The sequence below is a fragment of the Arachis duranensis genome, chromosome 7, assembly GCF_000817695.3.
Source record: "Arachis duranensis cultivar V14167 chromosome 7, aradu.V14167.gnm2.J7QH, whole genome shotgun sequence".
NCBI classification, from domain to species: Eukaryota; Viridiplantae; Streptophyta; class Magnoliopsida; order Fabales; family Fabaceae; genus Arachis; species Arachis duranensis.
In genome coordinates this window covers 12,525,074-12,543,113 of record NC_029778.3, presented here as the reverse complement: position 1 = coordinate 12,543,113, position 18,040 = coordinate 12,525,074, and the positions used below count along the sequence as shown (strand labels likewise).

At 36.1% G+C, this 18,040-nt stretch overlaps 2 protein-coding genes across 2 annotated transcripts; one reads left to right on the top strand and one right to left on the bottom strand.

Annotated features, from left to right (window-relative positions):
• Positions 1 to 455: 455 nt before the first annotated feature.
• Positions 456 to 9,346, bottom strand: LOC107457799 (CMP-sialic acid transporter 4-like). Its single transcript, XM_021126672.2, has 16 exons — positions 9,041 to 9,346; positions 7,268 to 7,340; positions 7,069 to 7,144; positions 6,871 to 6,982; positions 6,664 to 6,743; positions 5,469 to 5,544; positions 5,254 to 5,354; positions 4,973 to 5,044; positions 4,823 to 4,839; positions 4,631 to 4,683; positions 4,184 to 4,225; positions 3,901 to 4,022; positions 3,597 to 3,656; positions 3,013 to 3,061; positions 1,061 to 1,155; positions 456 to 775 (listed from the first exon to the last, which is right to left on the bottom strand). Exons 1-16 carry the CDS (start codon positions 9,068 to 9,070, stop codon positions 724 to 726), a joined length of 1,110 nt encoding a protein of 369 aa, XP_020982331.1. The 5' UTR covers positions 9,071 to 9,346; the 3' UTR covers positions 456 to 723.
• Positions 9,347 to 11,978: 2,632 nt separating this feature from the next.
• On the top strand, positions 11,979 to 12,315 carry LOC107457832 (NADH dehydrogenase [ubiquinone] 1 beta subcomplex subunit 7-like). The gene has a single exon (XM_016076001.3). It carries the CDS (start codon positions 12,010 to 12,012, stop codon positions 12,313 to 12,315), a length of 306 nt encoding a protein of 101 aa, XP_015931487.1. The 5' UTR covers positions 11,979 to 12,009.
• The last annotated feature ends 5,725 nt before the right edge of the window (positions 12,316 to 18,040 follow it).

The following is an 18,040-nucleotide window of genomic DNA, read 5'->3' as shown; positions in this document are numbered from 1 at the left end:
CTGACTACTGATAACACTTCCTAGAAAGTATAACTAATATTAAAGTCATTTTTATTTGATAATATTTTTAATTATATCATACATTTTATTTTTTCAAATAAAAAAAATTGTTCATTCCTAGACCTACGCAACATAAGCCAACCCACCTTGTATTTGATATACAACCTACAACACGGATCCTTAAAATCAGTATCCGACCCAACTTGGGGAGAAGTTAAATGTTCTCCCATTACTTTGCTAAATGTGAGGGTTAAGTAAAGTAATAACCGCCGATAAACTTTAACTCACATGGCATATCTCCCCTTTCCACTTCTTGATAAGGACATTGAACAGATTACCTTTAAATTAGAAAACTTTTCCCAAGTTATATACGGCTGACTTAATTTTTTTTTCCCTTCCTCTAATTTAAGCGGTGTGCCAAATATAGCCCGAGTGAAATATATTTACTAAACATATATGTCAAAATATGAATTTAATTTTAATACACTATCAGTGTAAAATTGTTTTACACGCGCATCTAATCATATAAATGTCACATTAGCAAAAATAACTTTTACATTTACTACGTGAATGATAATGATTGTAATTGCATGACTATGTAAAACGTTTTACAATGTCCATACATGAAAATTAAACTCGTCAAAATATACTATGATATTTAATTAACAATTTGAAAATGTATGAATATGAAATGGGGTCAAAAGAACCAGGTAGTAGTTACAGCTATCTTTGCATCTTCCCGGCAGAATGCAGATAAATCGCAACAGAGACAACACTGCAAACATAACAAGAAGTTTAAGTTCAAGCGATGAGACAAAGAAAATGGTTACGCCCAACATCAAAAACAAAAAAGCAAAGCACAAAAAAATAAAAAGAGCTAATAAAATTTTGTGCATACTAAAGTTACATTAGGAGCCAAAGCCATTAAAGCACTTAAGATTTTAACAAATTAATTTCAATTGTTGATATGATGGGGAAAAAAATAAAAAACCTGGTGTGCTCACAAATCAAAGCATAACCACGTCATGTTAGAAAAATTGAGGATATAGCAGCAACTTACGTTGTACCAAGGAAAAATGCAAGGGAGAGATGAAATCCGAAAAGGTAGACAGAAACTACTGCCGTAAGAAGCATTGCCACCGAAGTAGAGTACACCTATGCAAAAATTGGAAACTTAATCATACAATAGAACTCCACTTCATAGGCTATATCTATCATTTGGCAAATTGGCACTTGTAAAGGCATTATAATGTCCAAATAAATCAAACAAAACAACTGTAAGCCCCCATATAGATTATTACATGTGATATAAAACACACATCATGACCCAGCTCTAGACAATAGGTATAGAATTGGTTTTGTTTTGTCCAAAAGAATTTTAAATTATTGGTTTTTGGTCCATGCCGTTAATTTGTCACGATTAAAAGCTGACACGACAGGCTGAAACTTGATGTGGCATACCTCATCATGTATAGTTTATTATTAGACAAATTTGAACATTCAATACATAAGAAATCATGTAGTTCAGTTTTGGGTTGTAGTAGAAGTAGCAGTGTGGTTTGGGGTTTTAAGTAGAAAAAATATTAAGAACCAATTTTTTAATAGCCAATTTTAACCAATTGTTCCCTTTTCTTTTGAAACTAGTTTTCTCTCCCTCATCATCACCCCTCAGTCTCTACTCTCTGTCCTTGCCTCTTCTTCCTCTTCATCTTCATCTTCATCTTCCTATTCTTCTTTCACTTTCTCTCAACCCCCTCATGCCACCAACCCCATTCTTCATTCTCTGTCTCTGGAGAACAAAACTTTTTCTCTCTTCATTTTACAACTTGCTACACATTGCATCCATGGATTTCACCACCGCCCTCCCCCTCTCTGCCCTGGCCTCATCATTAGCTTTAGCAAGATGCTCATTGACTTCGAACCTACCATCTCAATGCTGCCGGCGGTGCCCTTGCCAACATCTCCATGGCCGTCTCCTGCGGCATGTCCGCCCTCGTCGACAATCTCTGCAAAGATGGCCAGATATGCTACATCATCGAGCTTGCTGAAGAGATCTAGAGTTGTCATTGTTGTGGCCGTCCAGATCTAAAGCTGTCATTGGCTTCCAAATCTATTTGCTCTCATCATTGCCTCCACCTCTTTGATTCTGTTTACTCTTGTCACCGCCATTGCCTCCACCACTCCGACTTCTTGTTGCCGCTGTAACTACCTCCTCTCTCATTAGGTTATCCGTGTATGCCAATTTGTTCTGCTTTGCCAATCAGTTTGTTATGTGGATTTGCAAGTGCAATAAAGCGCAAAATTGCTTCTTTATTTATTGTTTTGCTTCAATTTGTTGTTGTCATAGCTGTTATTTGAATTTGTATTTGTGGATGTTTCAAAATAGATAGCCCACTTTCGAATGTTCTTTTTTAATAGGTTTTTGGATGCTTTAGGTTTAGATTTTTTTAATTTTAGATGTTTAACCCTAACATAAATATTTTTTTAAAACAAAAAATTGGGTGTTTAACCTAATATAAATGAATCTGATGAATTTTTGGTTTTGGGGATCCAACATAGGTATTTCGCTTTCGAATGTTCTTTTTCAGTTAAGTCTTGAATGTTCATTTGAATGATTTGGATATTTTTGAATGTGTTAGGTTTGGAAGTTTAATTTTGAATGTTTAACCTAATTTTATTATTTTTATATTTTAAATTTTTTTAACTTTTGGTGAGTGACCGCCAGATATTTGGCCTCTGGCACCTGCCAAAGAGTAGCCACCGATGAAGGGTGAGGTACCGAGGTTGTGGTGCTAAGCTAATAATGATAAAGTGGTGTTGGAAGAAAAAAAAAAGAATATAGACTAATATATGATAATAAAAGTTATATAATATTGCAGGATCCCTGGCATTCTCCTAAAAGTGATTCACAATTAAACTCATGGAACTGTTAAGTTCTACTATTGCTTCTAAATATTTAGTGGATAATATAATCATAGAATAAGAATACGCAGTCTTATACCATCATCGTACCTTCACAATATTGTCAGCATACTTCATCACCATCGATACAGCAATTCCACTGGATGCACAAACAATATAAATGTGACACTTACGCGCAATGAAAATTTAGGAAAACTGACAAATCTAGCCATGAAAGAACAAAGCTAAACCCGCAAAAGAAGATCTCCATGTGACAAAACTACCCACATGTACCTAACCGTTAATTTCATTCAAGGGTAAGTTTTTCAACATTCTGAATTTTTAAGGTAAAAATGGTCATTAACTCGTCTTTTGTGGTTACAAGGCTAGCTTTGTTCATCCATGATAGATTTGTCATTTGTGAGTGTCTTGAACTTTCATAAGTAAAAATAGTAGTTTGCTCATTAAATAATGATAACTTTTGCTTCCATTTGCTTCACAAGACACAGACGTGAAGAGACAAATTTAACATGAAAAACGAAAAAATAGCCTAAAAAGGGGCAACAGTTGAAAATTGAAGAGACATATAATGGATATGACTCCAAATGACAAGATACATAACTGTCGGTGGTAATCCAGGTAAAACTCCCAAGTTGAAGAAATTTTACAAGAGAACATCAATTAACAATTTTTACCTGAGTGCATGATTGAAAATCATGAGAACAGTAATGGGCGAATATCCATGGAGGAATCCCCTGAATATGGGAAATACACGCATTATTGATGAGCTCATTCTAAGCCTCATAATACTACAATAACTCTCCTGTTATAATGCTTGATGACTTTATGATCACAATATATATTATGAGCATGTCTTGTCCCTTTTCACGAGAAAAGATTCTCCTCAACATGAATTCCTTAAAGAGAATCAATATGGTGAAAAAGTAGAAAAATCAACATAAACTACAAAACCAAAGTCTGAAAGAACAGTAAACTTACTTGTTCATCACAGCATCAAAATCTTGAACCAGTATTGCAATAGCATTGAAGCCCATGCCAAAGATATAAAGCCAGAAGTTCTGAACGTTTATGTTTCGTGAAGGGCGCTTCTTAATAATAGCCTGCCAATATTGTTAAATGTATCAAAAAATGGGAAGTTATAGAGCTCAAAAAACTTATTCTCTGCCGACTGAATTTTGGATTGAATAATAAAATTTAGCTCATGCATTAATAATAAATTCAACACCAACAGCACTGTAATTTAGCTCGTAATTAAAATTACCTCGGTATATACTCCTGCAAAACCACTCAAGAGTGCCATTACCTTTATGAAAAAAATAACTCATGATTATTATTCTAAGACATAAATGCATACTTTATTATGTTTCTAACATTAGACTGTAACAACCAAAAATTTTGCTAGAGATTCCCCCCCCCCCCCCCCAAAAAAAAAAAAAACCCCAACACAAAAAAATTCTTCTCATTTTGTACTCTCACTATGTTCCAACCATAAACACCGAAGTATCAGATATGCACCAATGCCAAATATTCCTCGTTTTGCTGCTTCAAAGTCTCTGAAACTAATTGTCGGAAAGTAATCCAAAAAATATGGATAAAGCAATGCTATTCAAATTGCCAAAAAGACAATTTTAAAAGTAATCAAGCAACTTACACAATGGAAAATAAATCTAAAAAGGCTATTGCTCTCTTTTGTAGAGAGACACATTACACCTAGATCAATAGAATAGTCTTGTGAGGATTCCAGAGAATGTGCTGAGGAACCTGAGAATTTGGCAAAGAGTAGGTATACAAAACTGATAGGAACTAGGAAGAGTTGGAGCTCTTCTAATCTCTACAATTACCAAATGATTCCACACCTAACTCTTATCTCTCATCCCTTTATTCTTCTCTCAATCTTAACCAACTTCCTCGCTAGCACTTCAATCAGATACATTTGTTTGTTACATTACAGCTTGTAGATAGGGGGCCATTTTTACAGCAGTACCACAAGAACATTATAATATATTAGTATGAAAGTGATGGCCACATGTCAGACTTGGATTAGTCTTACTTTGAATTCAACTGGGCTGTAGTGCAACCAGCAGTCAGTAGAATAAAAGCAGCCCATTGAATCTCACTTAACCTGAAATGCAAATAAAAACACAACAATAGGCAGCCCCAGGGCAATACGATCAATAAAATTAAATATTATTTTACTAAGCCATTAGTATTAAGTAATAAACTAAACTTGTGGAAACAAAACACTGCCTCGATCCTTAACAAAAGATTATGATAATGAAATGAGAATTGACAACAATTTTTTTTATATTGAAAATAAAGAACAAAAGCTACCTCTTCTTGAGTATAATTCGGTAGAGAACACCTGTACTGATAATATTCAAGTTTTTTAATATCTGATAGCCAGGAGCATCTACATATGCAAAAATGTAATACTGCCATAAAATTGAAGAGTAAATACAATCAGATTTTGGATGGTATCTGTTGCAAAATCAAAGTTACATAATAATCAATTGTGACCATAACAAACATAGACATGCATCACCAACCTGAAGCAAATTTTTGACAAGGTAAAGTGCTGCTGGAATGGGATACACTATAACTTCATCTAATGTGGTGCTCAACCTAGATGCAAGAAACAATATACAACGACTTATTCAAATTCATTCTCCAACAACAGACAACATGAAAAATCTCTCATCAGAAAAGGAAACACATACACATACAGAAGTCATAATGCTTAGATAAAAGGATGAAATCACCAACAGAACTTATCAAGTGAAACCACTGGCCTACTGAAAATATTACTGCTTAGAATCTCCCTTCTCCCCCCCCCCCCCCCCTTCTTTTTCTTTTCTTTATTCTCTCTTTCTCCAAACATACCATGCAAAAGAGTTAATGCTTTGCTTTGCAATGGTAGAAACGGGCCAGGCCTATATTGAAGCTTATTAATCTAAGCCTGATTTGTTCTTAAGCTTGGCCTGCCATTTAGAAAAACATATTGACTAACAATAAAAAAGTATATTTATTATTTTTCTCTCAATTGAATCATTGGCATCCAAGTTCTACTACTAAGAATTAATCCTGCCCAAATTTACTTGAAGTCCCATTAAGGAGGGTAAAGGCTTCGTGGCGAGGATTTTTTTTACTGCACACAATGCAAGACTAAAGCTCAAATGGGCTAAATGTATGCATAATGCCTAAAATAGGCTAGATAAGTCTAACAAGCGTTTAGTAGATTAAATTACATTACATTTATATACATTTCTAAATCTAAACAAGCCCAGGACAGCCAGCAAGCCTACTCGCTTTTCCGCAAACCTAGGCCTAGGTTGCTAAGATAAACAGGCTTTTCAAAAAGCCTGAGCCTGCTTCTATATTTTAGCAAGCCACAGGCCCTTAATAGGTCGCCTGACCTGTTTCCATCCTTGAATATCGAAATGTAGTAAAGATTCGCCCGAATACAACCCAAAATCTCAGTATAATGCTTCAGCTTCCAGAGTAACATTATGAGTTCGTAGAAACATGTACTTTGGTTACCTTGTGCTTTTGTGCTTGCTTGTAAATGGCCAAAATGCAAGTTGTCACTCAAATTTTCAATGTAAGAAAAACCTTATTCCACCTCTTTAACTAGTTATCCAAACTTTTTTCCCTTTTCATCAACAGAATGTAAAACATAACCCAAAATCTTGCACTAAATTCACAATCAGATCAAAAATCTTAAAGGAAAAGGATTATGCTAACTGATTGTCCTCGGTGACACCTTCCTTTTTCCATATTCTTGCAAGGGCCACAAGGGATATAGCACATTTTAAAGTCTCCACCTATAACCAAAAGATTACCAATAAATTAGGAGCCATGTATTGGTCAAATGCCACAACTCGGGTTATCAAGCAGAAAGTGAATCAATGGAATGAGTGCATACTGCATAGAGATGAGATCTATACGCACTAGAAAGTTTGCGGTGGTTACACTATACTCGTACTTGCCAGCTCTCTTGGACCAAACGATTAGAATGGCTTGCGAACTAGTAAGAACAGTCAATGCAAGTGTAACAACTGACCTATATCAAGAGAAATGGGATGAGGATTAAGAAATCGAACAAGAACTGAACAGAAAGATAACGGAGAGTGGGAGCAGGAGTCAGACTTGAGTTTCCACTTTGCTTTCGCCCTGTGGCTATCGGTTTTGGTTTCTCCCACGGAGGCCAAACGGTTGTCTAGGACTGCAAAACAGTGAACAGGGGAAAAGAGGTTAACGCTATTCCAATGGTGAAGTTGCAAATACAATACATCTAATTATCCAACCGATACAATATAAGACAGAAGAAGAGAAGATAGTTATGCACCTGCACCGGACAGCAAAACCGATTTTTCACGTAAACTCTCAACGTCCTCGATGCCGGTCTCCCTATCATCACCCTACAACACAAAGGTGCATCAAAACTCAAATCAACTCTAGTTTGTTATTGAGTGAATGGAAGAAATGTGATAGCAAATTTCTCAGCTACATATTAAAAGCACCTCATCCCTTAAAAAACCGTTTTAAAATAAAATAATAAATAAATAATAAATAAACATCCTAAAATATAATTATAATCTAATATAAATCTTAAAATATCTTCCAAATTTAAAACGCTACATGAAATGTCATCCACTAAAACTACATGATCTTATCAAAATACAAACTCAAAAGTTAAATAGTAAAAAGAAATATCTAAATATTAAATGCCAACATGAAAATTTGTCATCAATCATCAAAATTCGCAAAAACTTGTTAAGTACTCAACATTAGAAGCCATTAGTTTCAACTTCAACAGAATACAAGTTCATGAACAATTAGGGTAACTCCTAGTCTGGGGCTAAAGGGCACATTCTTCACTTTAGTAAACGGTTTATCAATGATGACTTTCCAACATTAGGGTATCCAACTATTCCAGCTCGAACCTTTACACAGTGACATGAATAATTCACTTCAACTTAGTTATATTCATCTGAAACAAGTACTAAAGAGTGAGAACTAGTGTAAAACTTAAAAAGAAAAATACTTTTTTTTTGTAAAATGAAAAACACAAGAAATAGCCTAAAGATTATACACAGCAATCAGATAGATTATTTTGGTTATGCAATTTATTGATCCAAACTTTCACTCAATGTGTTTCACTATATTTATATCATTTAGGAGTTATAAGAATGCTGCAACAGAGAAAGCAGTACAAAGTTACTACCCATACGGTTTAAATTATGTTTTTTATGTATAGATATTAGATAAGGAAAGGAATTCTTTTGAGCAATAAGAGAAATTCTTTTGTCAAATAATTATTAAAGGAATGACACAACTAAAATTGACACTTAATTGTTACATAACCCACTGGACGTGGAAGCAGTCCTTTAGCTTTGCGTTTAATATTTACATCGGCTGCTAATTCCTTTACTAGCCGGCCTACCTTCATTGTACCCTTTGCAATACATACAACACAGAATTAAGTATGTGGCATCTGAAACTTCCTAACAAGAGGTCAAGAGCTAGAAATAAATTAATTTATAGCAACAGCAGCGTAACAAATCCATTTTAAGCAATAATTTCAACAATAACAGTTACCTATTCCATAGTCAAGTGCAAAACCTATTCACAAGAGGAGAACCTGTTCGATTCATATCAATTTATATTTTTTTCTTATTCATTAGAACAAAGATACTTAGTAATGCAATGCAGCAAGTTGAATTACCATGAAAACAATATGTCACTCACTTTCAGCTTCACATACACTATGGTTTTTTAAATACTTTTTAGTGATACAGGTGCCAAAAACAGCAATCTGCTCTTAAATAATACCAAAGCCAATTCTTAATTGAATCCTAAATCCTAAATAAAAAATAATATTGCGGATTCACAATTCTTGGCACCGTTTCTGGAGGTAATCTAACTGCCATGGTGTTTAATCACATCAGTAAAAACCAATAATCAGTAAAGAACCTGGGCTAATCACAAAACATTCATTAATCAATAAAATCGCAACACACAAAATCAGAGCTAATCACAAAAACAGAGCATAAAAAAGTAGGAAAAAACGAAGAACAACTGAACAACTGAAGAACAAGCGAGCAAGACGTTCACTGACCTTCGAAGACGACGCCGACAGACCTTTCATTGATGGACGACACCGACCAGACGACGGCTAGAAGATGAAGCGGATGGCAAGAAGATGCAAAGAGTAGGGGATGGGGCGAGATCGCGGAAGAAGAGAGCAGGGGAGTTGGAGACTTGGGTGCAGTGGCTACACGGACGAACGGTGGCCGAGCTCGACGGACGGACGCGGCAGTGGCTCGACGGACGGACGCGGCAGTGGGTCGAAAAGAGTAGCTAGGGTTGGATAAGGGAGAGTGAATGATTCGGGCAAGCAGAACATAGGCTGAGAGGAGTGAGAAGCGAAGTGGTTCAGTTCAGTAATCAGTAGGCCAAAGTTTGCAAACGACGTCGTTTCCTTCAAACCGGCCGGTTCCCGGTTCGGTCCAACCGACCGGTTCTCGGCCGGTTCAGCGATTTTTCACCGGTTTTTGTTTCAGCGGTTTTGCATGCCTGACCGGACCGTTAAAGTTGCCGGTTCGCGGTTAGATCGGTTCGACCGGCCAGTTCGGTCTGGTTTTCAGAACATTGATATACTTATTGCAACCGCTACAGCTCATCTTTATGCCTCAGTGACTCAGTCCCTCGACGACTATCCCAGCTGCACAAGCACAACCAATCCGGGACCAGTGATCCCCTCATCTATCTATTCTCCTTTTCTTTTTTTTATACTTGTTTTTGTTACTACTATTCCTTCGTGTGTTTTTTTGGGCTTACTATTCCTTCGATTTTTCTCTTATTTCTACTTTTTTTTTCTTTAACCTTCTCCTTCTTACTTCTTTGTTGATTTTGGACTCCCTTGACAAGTTTTTTTCCATAACTTTGTTCTTTGGCCCATCCTTTCACTTTCTTGAATTTTTGGTCTAGTCATTAACAGCTATTCTAACCAACTTGGGTTAACCAAGTAATCAGCTCACTCGTCCCCTAAATCAAATATCGAGAGTTTAAATCTTGTCTTATGCATGTAATAACCTATTGACCAGCGGCAACTTCTTACATAAAACTCAGATCCGCGTCGAATTAGTCTTTAATCTGTCGATTGAGAGATACCATGAACAACCACAAAAAAAATAATAACAGCAATTCTAAAAATTTTAGGCTAGATATTTGTGCTTATATAATTTAGACAAAATTTACATACAAAATTTGATCCTTTTGGAATGTTGATAATCTACATATTAATGGATTTGGATCCTCTAAATTTTGAATTTCAATTTAGAGGGTAAAGTATGATCTATTACCATTTATTTCATAGGTGGAACCAAGAGAACATATGAAAAAAAAAGCATTCAATAGTGAAAGATCTCACTTTATCCTCTAAAGTAAAAATTTAAAATTTAGAAGATCCAAATTCCATATTAATTGATTCTTCCTACAAAAAAAATGATTGATTTTTTTACAAAAGTTATTATATTTAATGTTTTATAAAAACGGGGATGCTACACATCCATGTAACCATGTAACCAAGTAGTTTTAATATAAATAAAAAATATTAGAATAAAATTAAATGAAATTAAAGGTTATGAACAATTTTAAAAAACATTATAAACAGGGGCGGAGCTAACCTCAATGTGAGGGAGGGGCAAAAAATTAATTTTATATTTAAAATAAAATAAAATAAAATATTTAGGGGGGCTAAATTAAATTTTATGTATAATTTATAGAAAAAAATTGAGGGTTAGGGGAGGCCATTGCCCCCACCCCTACCTTCTATGTGGCTCTGCCCTTGATTATAAATATTAAAAAATTATATTTTACTCAAAAATAAAATACACATAGATGGCACTTGATGGTTATCTTGCTATTTTCATCACATATTGGCTTATTCCAAGCATAGTTGTCAAAACCGAACCGGTGATCGAACCGGTGAGGTTACTAGGTCACTGGGTCACTAGTTCAACCGGTGGGTCACTGGTCGAATCGGTTAACTCGGTATAATTAAATAATTATATAAAATTTAATTATTTAACTAGTTTAACTATATCATCTAACAATTTTCAACTATCAACCTTATATGAAGACAAAAAATTAAATAATATATTAAAAAAATAATATTAATAGATATCATATAATCATTAAAAAAAATTAAATTGTGATTAATTAAATTTTTTGTTTATCTTTTTAATTTGTATGTATTTAATAAAATTTATAGTTAAATAAAATGTAATTGATTTAAAAATGAGTGACTTTGAAATTAAAATAAATTGAATATAAGTGAAAAGAAAATATGCTATATGTATTATAATTTGTATATTAATTAATGAGAAACATTTCAGCCTAGTGGTAGAAGCATGCTTGCTTTATGTTGGAGGAAGTGGTTCGAACCCCATTTGGAGCATTTTGGAAAATTTTCCACGGCCCGGACCAGTCCGATTTTTGCCGAATTTGACCGGTTCTCACCGGTTCACACCGAATTTGATCGGTTCTCTACCTTACACGGTCTAAATACCGGACCGGACCAGCATAGGATCCGGTTTACGGGTTTTCCGGTCGAACCGGTCGGTCCCGTCCGGTTCTGACAACTATGATTCCAAGTGTATGCTAACACTTTTATGATGAGATGATTTCTTCCACGAAAACCCCCGGAAAATAATTAAACTATAATAGGTAACTACTTTGTGAATTTTTTTTAAATATTGAAGTCTACTTGGTGTAATTCACAAAAATGGCTAAAAATTCGTGTTTAACGTCGTCGTGGGATTTCTGATGGGCGCCATAAAAATAAAGACGATTAAGACGATTGAAACGTTAGCAATAACTTTAAAGTTGGGGACAAAAACATACTTTACTCTAAAAATATTTTGATCGAGTGTTTTTAATTTATAAAAAAATGATTGGGTAAGAATTAAGATGCATGTTCAATATTGCGAGGGAAGTGAAGACAATATAAGGGAGGAAGCGCAGATAGCGAGCAGTGTGTTACAAAGAGAAGCAGTGAAAGTGATCGTGCAGAGAGAGTGAGAGATGGAGGTTCCCGGTTCATCGCAGAAGATGATAGCGACACAAGAGGAGATGGTGGAAGCGAAGGTTCCCCTTGCATACAGGGACCAGTGCGCACACCTCCTCATCCCTCTCAACAAGTGCCGCCAGGCCGAGCTCTACCTTTCATGGAAGTGCGAGAACGAGCGTCACTCCTATGAGAAGTGCCAGTATGAGCTCCTCATGGAGCGCATGCTTCAGATGCAGAAGATCAAGGAACGAGCCTCCCTTAATCACTCCCAATCCAAGGGCGCCGCCTTTCCCGTCATCCCTAAAACCGCCAATGCTTGATTCATTCTAGGTTTCTGCTTCTCCTTGATATAGGGTTTTTCGGATTCATTCCTCATTCCTGATTGATTAATTGCTCTCGTTATCAATATTCTGGTGTTCCGATTCAGTAGGGTTATGGGATTGTACACGCTTTTACCTGATTAGGATTAGAGAATGTTAGTTTTGTAGGTGTCTCTTTGTGGATTAAATTGGGTTTGCTATCATCATAGGACCATAATTTTTGTTCACATTAGCTGAATAGACAGAAAAATTTCATGCTTGTAGCTTGTAGTGTTAATCTTATCTTCTTTGGTTCAAATGATGGTTGGTTGGGCTAGATTTCAACGACTAAATACCCAAGATGGCACTTGTAATTTACATCGAGCCTTGAATTGATCCCTGAAATTTCAATTAACCCATTCTGAACTTTCACATTTTGATTTGTGACTTGCATTAGCCCCAGGTTCATCTCCATAAACCCTAAACCCAGCTGAGTTGTCGCTTAAGTGACAGTGGCAACAATAGAGGTTACTTAGAATGGCCTCAAGGAGGAGAGGGAGAGTAATAGTAAAGGGGGTTTTATGTGAATGATCTCTTCGTAGGGAGCGATGTAATTTGCACAACCACAAAATGACACTGTTTTCATTTGTTCACTGTTGCAACTTAACATGCCAATTTAACTTGCTGTTAACGGAGATAAACTAATGGATTAGCACTAGACACAAATTGGAATTCGGGAGATCGGATTCAGTTAATTGAAATTTTAGGTGTTAATTTGTGGCACGATGCAAATTTCAGGGGCGATTTTGGGTATATACTCAATTTCAACTTATTGTTGAAGATGGTAGGAGTTTGTTACTTTGACCCTGTACTCATGGCTTTCCACTGGAGTTGATGTAAATTATGGTTGGTTCGGTAGGTTCTAGAACATACTTTAATATTGATGACTGCCTTTGTTCGAACAATTGGGGAAAAAACATTCTAAGATAATTGCTTGTTGGAACAAAATATGAATTCATGACTTTATGCACACATAATGTTAAATGATTAATTGGAACGAAAATCCTGTTACCTAGAACATGACTCAGCTGTTTCAAATTAGATTGTACGTTTTGATATCAGTTGCTTATTTTGCTTTCCACTTCTTTTCTGTCTGTTCCCACTTGCTTGGGGTACTGGTACTGGTTCTGTCGATTGCTTTCTAATGCATATTATGTACTTTTGGCAAGAACCTTTGCTTGGGTGGGAGTTCCTTCATGTTTTTCAGTTGTATGAAGTCGAAATTACCTTGGATTTTTTGTCCAGAGACTACCAAAGACTGATTATACTTTAATTCTCGCAATTTCTCATCATGGACACATGTTTTTACTTGAAAGTAATAAATTTTTCTTAACTTTTCATAAGTGGAGATATGGTTGGTTTGCCACTTCTATTCCCTGACCAATCATCACATATATTTGAAATATTTTTGTTAAAGGATCCAGATCTCATTATATATCACTCAAGTACTGATAAACCCTATAATTTCGCAGTTGGATCAGGTTTAAACTAATGTTTTTAAAATGATGGTAGAATATTATATTTTGGTAAAGAAGTAGCAGGTTTGGAAGAGTGAAACTAACTTATCCTGTGGAGATATCGTAGAACTTCATGGAATCAGTTTCAATGATCATGATGTATCACAAATGCCTAGATGAATAAACAAATGCTTAGTTTATCCCAATGATATATTAAGCATTAACAGATATGTTTTGACTCGAGAGTTTCGTGGTTTTGTTGGTCTTCGATTTGGATTTTACTTTGATATACAAGCTTGAAATCTTTACATCTTGAATCAAGCTCCCGAGAAAATCAAATGGGCATAGCGATTAAAATAATTTGTTTGAAGAAATATTACACACTCACGCACACCACGTTAAGGGTTACCATTCACTATTAGTCTAGTCAAGTCCTGAATCCGGATGCACATATTGCAAGGCAAACATCGATAAAGTTTCAATGTTTACAAGTTAAAACTTACAACAACTGAAGTGTAACATCGAATCACTGAATCCTTTTCATTTTTTTTGTTTTTTTTCCTTGGTCAGGTGTGTGGGCCGGTAACAAACCAACCCTCAATCCTTTTCTTTCGTTTCTTACTTTGCTATTGCACACCACTCCAGATACGAACATCTCAATCGAAAGAAAAGGATTGAGGGTTGGTTTGTTACCGACCCACACACCTGACCAAGGAAAAAAAATGAAAAGGATTCAGTGATTCGATGTTACACTTCAGTTGTTGTAAGTTTTAACTTGTGAACATTGAAACTTTATCGATGTTTGCCTTGCAATATGTGCATCCGGATTCAGGACTTGACTAGACTAATAGTGAATGGTAACCCTTAACATGGTGTGCGTGAGTATGTAATATTTCTTCAAACAAATTATTTTAATCGCTATGCCCATTTGATTTTCTGGGGAGCTTGATTCAAGATGTAAAGATTTCAGGCTTGTATATCAAAGTAAAATCCAAATCGAAGACCAACAAAACCACGAAACTCTCGAGTCAAAACATATCTGTTAATGCTTAATATATCATTGGGATAAACTAAGCATTTGTTTATTCATCTAGGCATTTGTGATACATCATGATCATTGAAACTGATCCCATAAAGTTCTAAGATATCTCCACAGGATAAGTTAGTTTCACTCTTCCAAACCTGCTACTTCTTTTCCAAAATATAATATTCTACCATCATTTTAAAAACATTAGTTTAAACCTGATCCAACTGCGAAATTATAGGGTTTATCAGTACTTGAGTGATATATAATGAGATCTGGATCCTTTAACAAAAATATTTCAAATATATGTGATGATTGGTCAGGGAATAGAAGTGGCAAACCAACCATATCTCCACTTATGAAGAGTTAAGAAAAATTTATTACTTTCAAGTAAAAACATGTGTCCATGATGAGAAATTGCGAGAATTAAAGTATAAACAGTCTTTGGTAGTCTCTGGACAAAAAATCCAAGGTAATTTCGACTTCATACAACTGAAAAACATGAAGGAACTCCCACCCAAGCAAAGGTTCCTACCAAAAGTACATAATATGCATTAGAAAGCAATCGGCAGAACCAGTACCAGTACCCCAAGCAAGTGGGAACAGACAGAAAAGAAGTGGAAAGTAAAATAAGCAACTGATATCAAAACGTACAATCTCATTTGAAACAGCTGAGTCATGTTCTAGGTAACAGGATTTCCATTCCAATTAATCATTTAACATTATGTGTGCATAAAGTCATGAATTCATATTTTGTTCCAACAAGCAATTATCTTAGAATGTTTTTTCCCAATTGTTCGAACAAAGGCAGTCATCAATATTAAAGTATGTGCTAGAACCTACCGAACCAACCATAATTTACATCTACTCCAGTGGAAAGCCATGAGTATAGGGTCAAAGTAACAAACTCCTACCATCTTCAACAATAAGTTGAAATTGAGTATATACCCAAAATCACCCCTGAAATTTGCATCGTGCCACAAATTAACACCTAAAATTTCAATTAACTGAATCCGATCTCCCAAATTCCAATTTGTGTCTCGTGTTAATCCCTTAGTTTATCTCCATTAACAGCAAGTTAAATTGGCATGTTAAGTTGCAACAGTGAACAAATAGAAACAGTATCATTTGTGGTTGTGCAAATTACATCGCTCCCTACGAAGAGATCATTCACATAAAAACCCCTTGACTATTACTCTCCCTCTTCTCCTTGAGGCCATTCTAAGCAACCTCTATTGTTGCCACTGTCGCTTAAGCGACAACTCAGCTGGGTTTAGGGTTTATGGAGATGAACCTGGGGCTAATGCAAGTCACAAATCAAAATGTGAAAGTTCAGAATGGGTTAATTGAAATTTCAGGGATCAATTCAAGGCTCGATGTAAATTACAAGTGCCATCTTGGGTATTTAGTCGTTGAAATCAAGCCTAACCAACCATCATTTGCAACTAAAAACATGCATAAAAATACGCATACTCTTCAGTTTTATACAATAATAAAATTAAAATGAAGTCTAGTCAACTTAAAACACATTCCACACACAACGCAAGGGGTAATATATATATATATATATAACTTAACTAGTTTTGTAGTAGGAGGATCAATCTTCACATCCCCATTCTCCATTTATAGAGCCAGAAAGAACCAAAGAAGATAAGATTAACACTACGAGCTACAAGCACGAAACTTTTCTGTCTGTTCAGCTAATGTGAACAAAAATTATGGTTCTATGATAACAGCAAACCCAATTTAATCTACAAAGAGACACCTACAAAACTAACATTCTCTAATCCTAATCAAGTAAAAGCGTGAACAATCCCATAACCCTAATGAATCGGAACGCGAGAATATTGATAATGAGAGCAATTAATCAATCAGGAATGAGGAATGAATCCGAAAAACCCTAGATCAGGGAGAAGCAGAAACCTAGAATGAATCAGGCATTGGCGGTTTTAGGGATGACGGGAAAGGCGGCGCCCTTGGATTGGGAGTGATTAAGGGAAGCTCGTTCCTTGATCTTCTGCATCTAAAGCATGCGCTCCATGAGGAGCTCGTACTGGCACTTCTCGTAGGAGTGACGCTCGTTCTCGCACTTCCATGGAAGGTAGAGCTCGGCTTGGCGGCACTTGTTGAGAGGGATGAGGAGGTGTGCACACTGGTCCCTGTATGTAGGGGTGTTCATGGTTCAGTTTTTTCATAAACTGAACTGAAACTGTACTAAACTATTTAAAATGGTTTAGAAACTGAACCAAACTGCTTTGTCACATAAGAAACTGAACCAAACTGCTTTGTCACATAAGAAACTGGTTTCTAACCAGTTTACAATACAGTGCACCAGTTTAAACCAGTTCATAAAAATTAAACCAGTTTTATTTGAAAAAACCAATTTAAACTGGTTTATAAGCTAAAACTAGTTTTAACTTTTAACATATATAAAATTACTTTTTACATTTGTTCTCTCTCCCACTCTCCCTCTCTCTCTCCCCCCCCTCTCTCTCTCTCTCTCTCTCTCCCCTCTCTCTCTTCTCTCCCTCTCTCCCCTCCTTTCTCTCTCTCCCACTCTCTCTTCTTATCTCCCTCTCTCTTCTCTTTCTCTCTCTATCTCCCTTCTTTCCCTCTTCCTCTCTCTCTCTCTCCCTCTCCCCTCTCTTTGTCTTCCTCTCTCTCTGTCCTTCTCCCTCTCTCTCCCTCCCCTCTCTCTCTCTCTCTCTCTCTCCCTCTCTATCAATTCTCTCATTCTCTCTCTCCCTTATCCCTTTTTGTCTCTCTTTCTCTCCCTTTTCTCTCCCCATCCTCTCTCTCTTTCTCTCCCTCTCTCCTTCTCTCTCTCTTTCGCTCCCTCTCTCTCAACGTATATAAAATTAGATTTTATATTCTCTCTCTTCCCCCCTCTCTCTCCCCTTCTCTCCCTCTTTCTCCCTGACTTTTTTCCCTCCTCTCTCTTTCTCTCTCTCTCTCTCTCTCTCTCTCTCTCTCTCTCTCTTTCTCTCTCCTTTCCTCTCCCCCTCCTCTCTCTCTTTCTCTCCCTTTCTCCTTTTTTTTTTTTCGCGCTCTCTCTCTCAGTATATATAAAATTAGATTTTATATTCTCTCTCTTCCTCCCTCTCTCTCTTTCTCTCTCTCTCCCTGTCTTCTTTCCCTCCCCTCTCTCTCTCTCCCTTTCTCTCTTCTTTTCCTCTTCTTTTCTTTCTCTTCTCTCTTCCTCTTT